The sequence below is a fragment of the Amphibalanus amphitrite genome, unplaced genomic scaffold, assembly GCF_019059575.1.
Source record: "Amphibalanus amphitrite isolate SeventyFive unplaced genomic scaffold, NRLGWU_Aamphi_draft 001186F_arrow, whole genome shotgun sequence".
NCBI classification, from domain to species: domain Eukaryota; kingdom Metazoa; phylum Arthropoda; class Thecostraca; order Balanomorpha; family Balanidae; genus Amphibalanus; species Amphibalanus amphitrite.
In genome coordinates, this window is record NW_024882680.1 from 204796 (window position 1) to 215779 (window position 10984).

At 54.5% G+C, this 10984-nt stretch overlaps 1 protein-coding gene across 3 annotated transcripts; it reads left to right on the forward strand.

Annotated features, from left to right (window-relative positions):
* Positions 1-1162: 1162 nt before the first annotated feature.
* Positions 1163-10365, forward strand: LOC122370937 (alpha-methylacyl-CoA racemase-like). Of its 3 annotated transcripts, none has more exons than XM_043346910.1 (7): positions 1163-1274; positions 2646-2771; positions 4096-4231; positions 4679-4822; positions 5438-5564; positions 7604-7723; positions 9684-10365. In XM_043346910.1, the coding sequence occupies exons 2-7, from the start codon at positions 2661-2663 to the stop codon at positions 10180-10182; spliced, it is 1137 nt and encodes a 378-aa protein (XP_043202845.1). In that variant the 5' UTR covers positions 1163-1274; positions 2646-2660; the 3' UTR covers positions 10183-10365. The 3 variants fall into 3 exon arrangements, with proteins under 3 accessions (XP_043202845.1, XP_043202843.1, XP_043202844.1); XM_043346908.1 differs by lacking the exon at positions 1163-1274 and adding an exon at positions 1745-1916; XM_043346909.1 differs by lacking the exon at positions 1163-1274 and adding an exon at positions 2344-2363.
* Positions 10366-10984: the final 619 nt, after the last annotated feature.

Below are 10984 nucleotides of genomic sequence, written 5' to 3' on the forward strand. Positions count from 1 at the left end.
ATGAATAGAAAACAACGGATTTCGCTGTATTGAAAATGACAGTGGCTACTCGAATTAAAATGAACCAGGCATCGTTAGATGTGCAATGTGCATATTGTGCAAGCAGCGGGGAGTTCGATGACAGAATCCGTCAAGTACCGCTTCATATGACAGTAGCGGCGGGACACCAATTAGGGGGCGGCACTGCCGACTTTTGGTCCCATTATTTCCATGCAACGCCCATAGGGCTAATGTAAAAATTGCAAAATCAAGGAGGGCACGGTCCCCTAGTAGTAGTGCCCCCCCCCCCCCCGTTCTGCCGCCTATGATATGGTGCAGTTTTACTGTTTTGCTGTCGAGGATTGAGCGAATCCGCCAAACCCAAGCCGCACACGGGGTCAGGCGTCAACAAGCAGTGCCTGCGATCGACCATCTACCTAAAGGAGTAGTGGGAGTACTGAGTAGCTAAATCAAAATAAAATGACTGGTTACGTGAGCAGTGAGCATATACATTTGTTGGAGTTTGGTCAGTATGTTAGGTTAGCTAAAATTGGGTAAGGAGCATGAAAATCAACAAAAGAGTTACTAAGGAATCTGCATTACGTCATGGTCAGTCCAATAACTCTGTTATGTATTTCAAGGGTTCAGGGGTGTTACTGATTTAGGCGCCTCTTTCGGGAATTATTGGTGATGCCGACGAATAGAGGTCGCCTCGATCGGCGCTGACCGTCTGATCCAGTCAGTGCTGCCGAGAGACGGCGTCTGCGGGTTCTGATTGGTCGCCTCCGGCGGTCAGCTGACCGACGGCCGGGGGCGAGCGGCGGCCCGAAGGTTCGGGAGTCGGGTTTTCCGGGTTTTCTATACTGATACCCTGGGTTGGAGCAGGTTGGAGGTTTTGTTGTGGTTGATGGCGGCGGTGTGCCGTGGTTACTTGCTTGGTTTCTTGTCTGATGGCGGCGGTGTGCCGTGTTTTTGTTTTCTGTGCCGTGGTTCAAGTTATAAACGGCCTACAAGAATGAGCTGAGATTTTTGATGCTGAGTTCCGTGACAAGGGGGAAATGTGTGCTCTTCCCACTGCTTTTCCGCATTTCAATTTGGTGGCGGGCTCTAAATTCGTTCATGGCGCGTCTGGTGCATATCTCGCGCAGTCGCTTTCGCTTCTGAACGATAACAATATAGGAGTAATCTGGCTTAGTTACTGGTAGTTATCTGTATTAGTTATCATTTATCAGTCAAGTGGTCTAGGAGTTGGGTGTGATAGCAATACAAATAAGGGAGAGGAAACAAGAAGAAAGGTGATATCAAAGACATAAGAAATAGGGGCCTTTTTCGACCGGCCGTTCGGGGGAGGTGGCCGCGGGGCACATTTTCATTATGGTAACAGATTGCGTTACTGAATAAGGAAAAATAATATTTTTGAAAGCCTAAAAACTATTACCTGGTGGCAGTCCATTAGTTAACAAACTACAATAATTTGTAATAATATTATTTTAAAGTGCTACAATTTACGTGTTGCTGTCTGATATGTGCCCTTTACTATTTACCTCCCCCTATTGTCCACCCCTTTTTCACAGGTGAATGCTTTTTGTGAGATATGAATTCCATATCGTAATGCATGGGCCCATGGCTGAGGCCTCTGAACAGCCAGGCTCAGGCCTCAGAGTCTGGCCTCAAAGTCTGTCATGTGTGACCCATGTGACCTTTGTTCCATCTCAATCTTATCTGTATACTGATGCCCACTTCAACTGAGACTTGATTCTTCCAATGTGCTTAGGTTTGGTGATTTTTCAAAATGCTAGATATTAACTGGCACCTATTCTGATTCTAACTTTGACTTCATGTTTGAGTCTTGATGCTGATGCATCATATATTTCCTTGCTATTCTTAGTGTTTACAAAGTGGAAAGGAGTCAAAATTGAAATCAAATGGAAGCTTTTGTAAGTAGGCATATGTGGTATACATGATCATAATTGTAATAGCTGCTTATGTCAATTGAAATATTTTAAATTATAGATAATCATTTATTTGTTATTATGATTCGGAAGTTGCTGTACCTTGTCAAATTCAGTGCATAGCAGATAGCTGCTAACTTTTGTTATTGATTTGATATCTTCTTAATCATCACTCACTTATCAGAAGATAAGAATAATATAGTATAGGATTGAGACAAGTGTTTATGCAATGTCTTGCTGACATTATTTTGGGATAACCTCTTGTAACACTTTGAAGGGTCTTTGTTCAGCTGCCAGCCCAGCATGTCATATTTATATGAAAGGGTAACAACGGGGCACAGTTGACTATTTAGTTTTTGTTTTCTTAGGTGATAAAACAAAAATCAAGTGCAAAATGGCTACCATACCCCAGTTACCACTAACCACACAATGGTCTTAACATTTTGTTTTTATACTTTGTGTTTTTCTTGATTTTATCTTAGTTTTATTTTTATTCAAGCATTGCGTTTTTCGTTCTGGGGTGTGTTCAAACTTATCTCACCTGATCCCACCTGTGTCTTTATGTGTTTGTGTGTGCTGACTGCTGACTGTGTTTGCCATATTTATTGCTTTTAATCTTGTGATTAAGTCTTTGTGAATAGTGGGTGAAATGCCTGTTGTCTGTTGAATAAATCAAAATAGCAAAATTCACAACAGTACCATTTAACTTTTCAGGGTGAAAACAGTACAATGATGCCATTGAAAGGTATCAAGGTGGTGGAGATGGCGGGCCTCGCACCAGCGCCCTTCTGTGGTCTGATTTTGAAGGACTTTGGTGCCTCAGTCATCAGAGTGGACAAGGTAAGGCAACCTCAATGCATTGTTAGGTTTCAGGAATATTATTTCGATTTTTCAGTCTTATTGCAAGAGGAGCTTGTGTGCATTACCTGTATGAGGAAGTCAAGTGTTTTATTTTCTATTGTTCTCCAGCTGTTATTTCTATTTCTATGATATCATTGTATTGCTCCTTCTCCAACTCTTGATGATGATTGAGGAGTAAATGCAATTATTCCTTATGGTTCTGGTAGCCAGCTGGACCATCAAGTGAAAGTTTCATTATGCTTTTTGCCATTAAAATGCAAACGTCGCCATGGGTACCTACTTGATAAACATGAATTTTCCTCAAATCTAGCATTTGTTTTACCATAACTAGCAGTAGATGATTATTGATTACGGAGCGAGCGAAGCGAGCGTAGTCTTTCCTTAGATTAACGGAAATTTCTGAGTATGAGCGGCCGGCCGGCCGTGGTCACGCTTTTGCGAGGCTTATATCTCAGCAACCACTTGACCGATTTACACGCGGTAATTTTTGTAGGGTAACTTCATTCCTTCTACCAATTATTGGACTATTCCCGATGCATGTGGGTGACCCCTTATGCACGTGTCACGTGCAAAACGAAGAGGTGTCACTTTTGTAATTGTTGCAATATCTCGGTAACTACTTGGCCGATTGCGCTGAAAGTTGGCATGTAGGTAGGCACCCACTAGGCACTGCATATACATGTGCCAGAGTTGGGGTGCTGCTGCACGTGCGCACGTGCAGGGGTCGTTTCCAGATCTCGGGAACGGCTGGACCGATTGCGCTCAAATTTGGTACACGGTTAGGGACCGGTTAGTAGGGTGCCGTGCACAAGTCAGTTGGGACCCATTTTGCACGTGCGCACGTGCAGGGTGCCGCTTCCAGATCTCGAGAACGGCTGGGCCGATTGTGCTCAAATTTGGCACATCGCTAGAGACCAGTTAGTAGGGTGCCGTGCACAAGTCAGTTGGAGGTACCCCCTCGCAATTTCGCACGTGCAAGGCCCACCCTCTCGCTCGCTCCGTTAGTCGCCCCAAAAGGCGTTATACTGGTTAATCATCTGAGAGAGTAGGTAGCCAGCTCATCAGATTTGCTTATGTGTAAAAAATGGACCGAATTTTGTTTTGATTAATTTAGAAACAGACTATAATCGTTACCTTACATAGGTACAGTTCTTGCTGAAGGCCTTGACCTTTGCTAATTTGGGAGAGCACTGTCGGCCTTGCGCTATAATTTGATTGTTTGTCGATGTAGCGCTCTGTGGGTGGCTGCAGAGCCCCCCCACTGCTCCCGAGGTGACTGACGGGAGCTGTGCTGCGCCGCCAGCTCGGCCACCCAGAGATGGACGCCCTGGCGCGCGGCAAACGCTCCGTGTCGGTGAACCTGAAGCACCCGGACGGCGCGGAGGTGGTGCGCCGGCTCTGCAGTCGCGCCGACGTGCTGCTCGAGCCCTTCAGACCAGGTGGGCGGGCCGCGGCAGCACGCCGGCTCAGATCGGCACTCGGCATTCAGTGCAGTCTCACTCCTCGCTGCTGCACAGATCCGGGACGCTCCTCATGGCTGTGTCGCTGCCGCCGGCTTTGGGCTGTTCAATTCGCTAATTCGCTAACATTTATGGACCTCCAACTTCCAACTGTCAATGTGTTACCGATTTCCGCTCGTCCTGGCCGCGCAGTTCGGGGCGTTGAACCGTGTGCCGGCCCGCTGTTAGAAACCATGACCCGTGTGCCGGCTGGCTGTTAGAAACCCTGACCCGACCCGTGTGTGACCTGTCAGGGTTCGTTTCCCTGACCCGACCTGTGTGTGACCTGTCAGCCGCGCCGCTCGTTACCCTGACCCGACCCGTGTGTGACCTGTCGGGGCGCCCCGTTCGTTTCCCTGACCGGTGCGTGTGTCGGCCGCCGTGCAGGTGTGATGGAGCGACTCGGTCTCGGCCCCAAGGCGCTGCTGAAGCAGAACCCACGGCTCGTCTACGCCCGCCTGACCGGCTACGGCCAGACTGGCCCCACGGCCGACTGGGCGGGCCACGACATCAACTACCTGGCCATGTCCGGTACGTACTGTGTGACTGGCGCCCCGTACCACTTGGCTGCTGCCTCACACACGGCCTCGTGTGGTACGTGCCCTGCGACCGGCTGCCCGATGCCTACTCCGCCCGTCAGGGCCGCTCGACAGCTGCCCCGTCCCACTGACTGCCCGAAGGCGTCCTGTCCTTTCCGCGACCGGTGTCTTCCCACCGACTGCTGCAGGCGTGCTGTCCTTCCCGCGACCGGTGTCTTCCCACCGACTGCTGCAGGCGTGCTGTCCTTCCCGCGACCGGTGTCTTCCCACCGACTGCTGCAGGCGTGCTGTCCTTCCCGCGACCGGTGTCTTCCCACCGACTGCTGCAGGCGTGCTGTCCTTCCCGCGACCGGTGTCTTCCCACCGACTGCTGCAGGCGTGCTGTCCTTCCCGCGACCGGTGTCTTCCCACCGACTGCCGCAGGCGTGCTGTCCTTCTTGTCGTCCCCTGACCGGCCACTGGCGTTCTGATTCCCCCCCCCCCCCACCGACTGCTGCAGGCATGCTGCCGTTCCCCACTGACTGCCACCGGCGTTCTGATGTCCCCCCCCCCCACTGACTGCCCGCAGGCGTTCTGATGTCCCCCCCCCCCCACTGACTGCCCGCAGGCGTGCTGTCGTTCCTGTCGACCCCCGACCGGCCGCCGGTGCCGCCCGTTAACCTGCTGGCCGATTTTGCCGGCGGCGGTCTCACCTGCGCGCTGGGCGTCCTGGCAGCGCTGCTCGAGAGGACCAGGTGGGTTGGGTTTACCCTGCTCGAGAGGACCAGGTGGGTTTGGTTTACCTTGCTCGAGAGGACCAGGTGGGTTGGGTTTGGTTTACCCTGCTCGAGAGGACCAGGTGGGTTTGGTTCACCCTGCTCGAGGGGACCAGGTCGGTTCGCCCTGCTAGAGAGGACCGGGTGGGTTTGTGGGTGTATGTGTGTACTCGGGCGAGGGTCCGGTAACGGGGTCACGGACTGCAGTATGACAGCAGGGCATCCCTGTCCCCAGCACTGTCTGACTGTGTCGGCAGGTCCGGTAAGGGCCAGTTGGTCGACTGCAGTATGACGGAGGGCGTCCCTGTCCCCAGCACTGTCTGACTGTGTCGGCAGGTCCGGTAAGGGCCAGGTGGTCGACTGCAGTATGACGGAGGGCGCCGCTGTCCCCAGCACTGTCTCACTATCTGTGTGTCGGCAGGTCCGGTAAGGGCCAGGTGGTCGACTGCAGTATGACGGAGGGCGTCCCTGTCCCCAGCACTGTCTGACTGTGTCGGCAGGTCCGGTAAGGGCCAGGTGGTCGACTGCAGTATGACGGAGGGCGTCCCTGTCCCCAGCACTGTCTGACTGTGTCGGCAGGTCCGGTAAGGGCCAGGTGGTCGACTGCAGTATGACGGAGGGCGTCCCTGTCCCCAGCACTGTCTGACTGTGTCGGCAGGTCCGGTAAGGGCCAGGTGGTCGACTGCAGTATGACGGAGGGCGTCCCTGTCCCCAGCACTATCTGTGTGTCGGCAGGTCCGGTAAGGGCCAGGTGGTCGACTGCAGTATGACGGAGGGCGCCCCTGTCCCCAGCACTGTCTGAATGTGTCCGCAGGTCCGGTAAGGGCCAGGTGGTCGACTGCAGTATGACGGAGGGCGCCCGTGTCCCCAGCACAGTCTCACTATCTGTGTGTCGGCAGGTCCGGTAAGGGCCAGGTGGTCGACTGCAGTATGACGGAGGGCGCCCCTGTCCCCAGCACTGTCTGACTGTGTCGGCAGGTCCGGTAAGGGCCAGGTGGTCGACTGCAGTATGACGGAGGGCGCCCCTGTCCCCAGCACTGTCTGACTGTGTCGGCAGGTCCGGTAAGGGTCAGGTGGTCGACTGCAGTATGACGGAGGGCGCCGGCACTGTCTGACTGTGTCGGCAGGTCCGGTAAGGGCCAGGTGGTCGACTGCAGTATGACGGAGGGCGCCCCTGTCCCCAGCACTGTCTGACTGTGTCGGCAGGTCCGGTAAGGGCCAGGTGGTCGACTGCAGTATGACGGAGGGCGCCCCTGTCCCCAGCACTGTCTGACTGTGTCGGCAGGTCCGGTAAGGGCCAGGTGGTCGACTGCAGTATGACGGAGGGCGCCGCTGTCCCCAGCACTGTCTCACTATCTGTGTGTCGGCAGGTCCGGTAAGGGCCAGGTGGTCGACTGCAGTATGACGGAGGGCGCCCCTGTCCCCAGCACTGTCTGACTGTGTCGACAGGTCCGGTAAGGGCCAGGTGGTCGACTGCAGTATGACGGAGGGCGCCCCTGTCCCCAGCACTGTCTGACTGTGTCGGCAGGTCCGGTAAGGGCCAGGTGGTCGACTGCAGTATGACGGAGGGCGCCCATGTCCCCAGCACTGTCTGACAGGTCCGGTAAGGGCCAGGTGGTCGACTGCAGTATGACGGAGGGCGCCCCTGTCCCCAGCACTGTCTGACTGTGTCGGCAGGTCCGGTAAGGGCCAGGTGGTCGACTGCAGTATGACGGAGGGCGCCCATGTCCCCAGCACTGTCTCACTATCTGTGTGTCGGCAGGTCTGGTAAGGGCCAGGTGGTCGACTGCAGTATGACGGAGGGCGCCCCTGTCCCCAGCACTGTCTCACTATCTGTGTGTCGGCAGGTCCGGTAAGGGCCAGGTGGTCGACTGCAGTATGACGGAGGGCGCCCCTGTCCCCAGCACTGTCTGACTGTGTCGGCAGGTCCGGTAAGGGCCAGGTGGTCGACTGCAGTATGACGGAGGGCGCCCGCCGCCCATGTCCCCAGCACTGTCTCACTATCTGTGTGTCGGCAGGTCTGGTAAGGGCCAGGTGGTCGACTGCAGTATGACGGAGGGCGCCGCGTACGTCGCCAGCTGGCTGTTCAAGTCGCGCGACCTGCAGCCGGTCTGGGGACGCGAGGCGGGCACCAATGTGTGAGTATCGCCGACCCGCTGTGGTCTCCTCTCTCTGAGCGCTTACTGTCAGATACTGAGGGTGACAGACAGGCGCGCCAACAATCCCATCCCAGCCCCCCCCCCCTTTGCGGAATGCTTTAACGTAATGAGACTTTTTGGGAGGGAAGCGGCTAATAGGTGACGGTTTTAATCAATGTATTCGTCAATTAAGTAAGATGTTTTCTGACTGGTTAACGTCTCCACTTCATTAACTAGTTCCAGTGGATATAATCAGCAGGGTTGGCATTTTTGCCGGCAAAAACTAGTTTATGCCATTTGCCGGTTTAAACCGGTTTTAACCGGCAAAAAGTGGCAAAAACTGGCATAAACTCAGAAATATCACAATGCTATGCCTAGACATGATTTTGAACAGGAAACATTTTAAGGAGAATTCGGTGAAAGCTTTATGAGCTTTATGCTTTCAAACAGAAGTGACATTAACCATTGAAATGTTTCATACCTAACTCAGAAACATTTTCATGGGCTATCCATAAGGAGCTAGTAAGATCCCTTTTGGGGGTGACAAATGAGCCAGTGCAAGGGTGACTGGGTGAGTCCTGCACAATCAGAAGTGCGAAGAGGTATCTGCCACTGATATGCGCACGGCACCGCATGACACCCTACTTACCGTGGCCGCCTTGTCCCACTCTCCCCTTACATGGAAATACATTCCGTTGTGGATGTCTACCGACATGCATAGACATTTTACGCAGGGATAAGTAATCAGGCAACTTCAGAATGTTTAGTGCATCTATATAACTACCTGAAATGCATTTGTACATTTCAAATCCATTCCTAACTAGTAAAGTTGTAGGTTTGGCCATCTGAGTTTTAGCCAGTTTTTGCCAGTTCTTGCCACCAGGGTTTCTGCCAGCCGGTTTAAACCGGTTAAAACCACTGGCAAAAACCAGTTTTTGCCACCCCCTGCCAACCCTGATAATCAGTGACCTGTCTGTCCAACAGTAAGTTACTTTTAGTTCGCTAGGCTGTTTCCAATTTCAGCTGCTTCTGCCGTAGTAGCGCATTTCTTTCCTCGACTCTACTGTAGTATTTGTTCCTTTGGCCATGCTATCTACAGGGTCTTTCATAATGAATGTTACTTTTGAACATTTAGTTAGGAGCTCTTAATTTATCACTTCCGCGTCAATTTTATATGCATATTGTTGCAAATTGATTAGGGTTTTGTCCCCAAAAATTAAAAAATCACAACGCCAATTTTCCTTCACGCAAAAGCAGAGTATGTCGACACCACTAAAACGCATTACGGATTACGGTCGACGGACAAGTCTTCATCCATTGGCTCTCCCCTGGGTCAACACTGAACGGGGTGGCTTACCTCAGGCTGCTCAAGGAATGCTTCTGCCTCAGGTCAGGGACAAGGTTCAAAGAGACGGCTTTTGGTTCCAGCAGGATGGTGCCTTAGTGCACACCACGGCAGCTGTTGCGCCAGTGGCTGATCGAAAATTTCGAAGAGCGCGTTATCAGCCGCCTCACCGAGCGACCATGGCCACCACGGAGTCTTGACCTCTCCCCGCTGGACTACTGGTTTTGGGGAGTCGCATTTGCAGATCTGAGACAAAACCCTCCTGCAGCCATCCACTGCGAACCACAGTGGAGAGGTTTTCTGGAAGCCTGGACCCAGGCGTTGTGAGGCGCGGGGTGCGACACCTTCGTCAGAGGGCCGAAACGTGTGTCTTAATTAAGGGCGATACAGTGGAAAATTCCTGTGGAGCACTAAAATGAAAGTTGTGTGTGCAAAAACGCTAATGTGTTTCTGTTTTATGTGATGGTACATATTACATGAGGGACATATATGTCCTGAGAAATAGCTCTTTCAAAAGTAACATTCATTATGAAAGACCCTGTATCTGCCTGCCCGCGCACCTAGTGTCCAGGCCCGTCGGTGTGCTGACGCTGTGTGTGGCCGCGCGCCGGCCAGGCTGGACGGCGGCGCCTTCTGGTACGGCTGCCACCGCACCGCCGACGGACGCTACATGGCCGTCGGCGCGCTGGAGCCCAAGTTTTTCGCCCGGTTTGCCGAGCTGCTGGGTGAGCCGGGCCTGGAGCAGCTGCCTTTCGACTGCGCCGACGGCCGCCGCCGCGTGGCCGCCGCGTTCGCGCGCCGCACGCAGGCCCAGTGGGCGGCCGTGTTCGCCGGCCAGGACGCGTGCGTCACGCCCGTGCTGAGCGCCGACGAGGCGGCCGCCGCGCCCGGCGCCGTGGCGCGCTCCAGTTTTGTGTCTGGCGCGCGCGGCCGGCCGGAGCCGGCGCCGGCGCCGCGGCTGGAGCGCACGCCGGCCGCCGGCGGCGGCGCAGAGCCGCGCCGGGGGCAGCACTCGACGGAGGTACTGCTAGAGGAGGGCTTCGACGAGGCCGAGGTGCGCCAGCTGATCGACGACGGCGCCGTCGAGCAGCGGCCGCCGTCCAGCAGCCTGTAACCCCCGCCGGGCGGTATGGACTGTCACCCCGCGGCCGGGCGGTATGGACCGTGACCCCCGGCTGGGCGGTATGGACTGTGACCCCCGGCCGGGCGGTATGGACCGTGACCCCCGGCCGGGCGGTATGGAGTCTATGGACTCTGACCCCCGGCCGGGCGGTATGGACTGTACCCCCGACCGGGCGGGCGGTATGGACTGTACCCCCGGCCGGGCGGTATGGACTGTGACGTCCCCGCGGCCGGGCGGTATGGACTGTGACCCTCGGCCGGGCGGTTTGGACCGTGACGTCCCGGCCGGGCGGTATGGACGGCCGCCGTCCATCCAACTGTGACCTCCCGGCCCGGCGGTATATATGGTCTCCACTCCCAGCTGTTGGGCGGGCACAGTTAGCGGTACATAACTGGGGAAATGATCTGCGATAATTGCGCGCCTGGTATGTGCCACGCCAGTAAGTAGTAAGTACTCGTCCGTTGGGCCGACGTCAGAACACTAGCGGTACATTGTGATACGTCGTACCGGGCTCGTGCCTTTTACATGTCCTTCGAGAGAGAGAGAGAGAGAGAGAGAGAGAGAGAGAGAGAGAGAGAGAGAGAGAGAGAGAGAGAGAGAGAGAGAGAGAGAGAGAGAGAGAGAGAGAGAGAGAGAGAGAGAGAGAGAGAGAGAGAGAGAGAGAGAGAGAGAGAGAGAGAGAGAGAGAGAGAGAGAGAGAGAGAGAGAGAGAGAGAGAGAGAGAGAGAGAGAGAGAGAGAGAGAGAGAGAGAGAGAGAGAGAGAGAGAGAGAGAGAGAGAGAGAGAGAGAGAG

What these genes read in the sequence shown, in the direction of transcription:
- LOC122370937 (XM_043346908.1), top strand. An exon ending in GCTCGAGCCCTTCAGACCAG is followed by an intron (nt 4,232 to 4,678) that starts GTGGGCGGGCCG and finishes GCCGCCGTGCAG; the next exon opens with GTGTGATGGAGCGACTCGGT. An exon ending in GCGCTGCTCGAGAGGACCAG is followed by an intron (nt 5,565 to 7,603) that starts GTGGGTTGGGTT and finishes GTGTGTCGGCAG; the next exon opens with GTCTGGTAAGGGCCAGGTGG.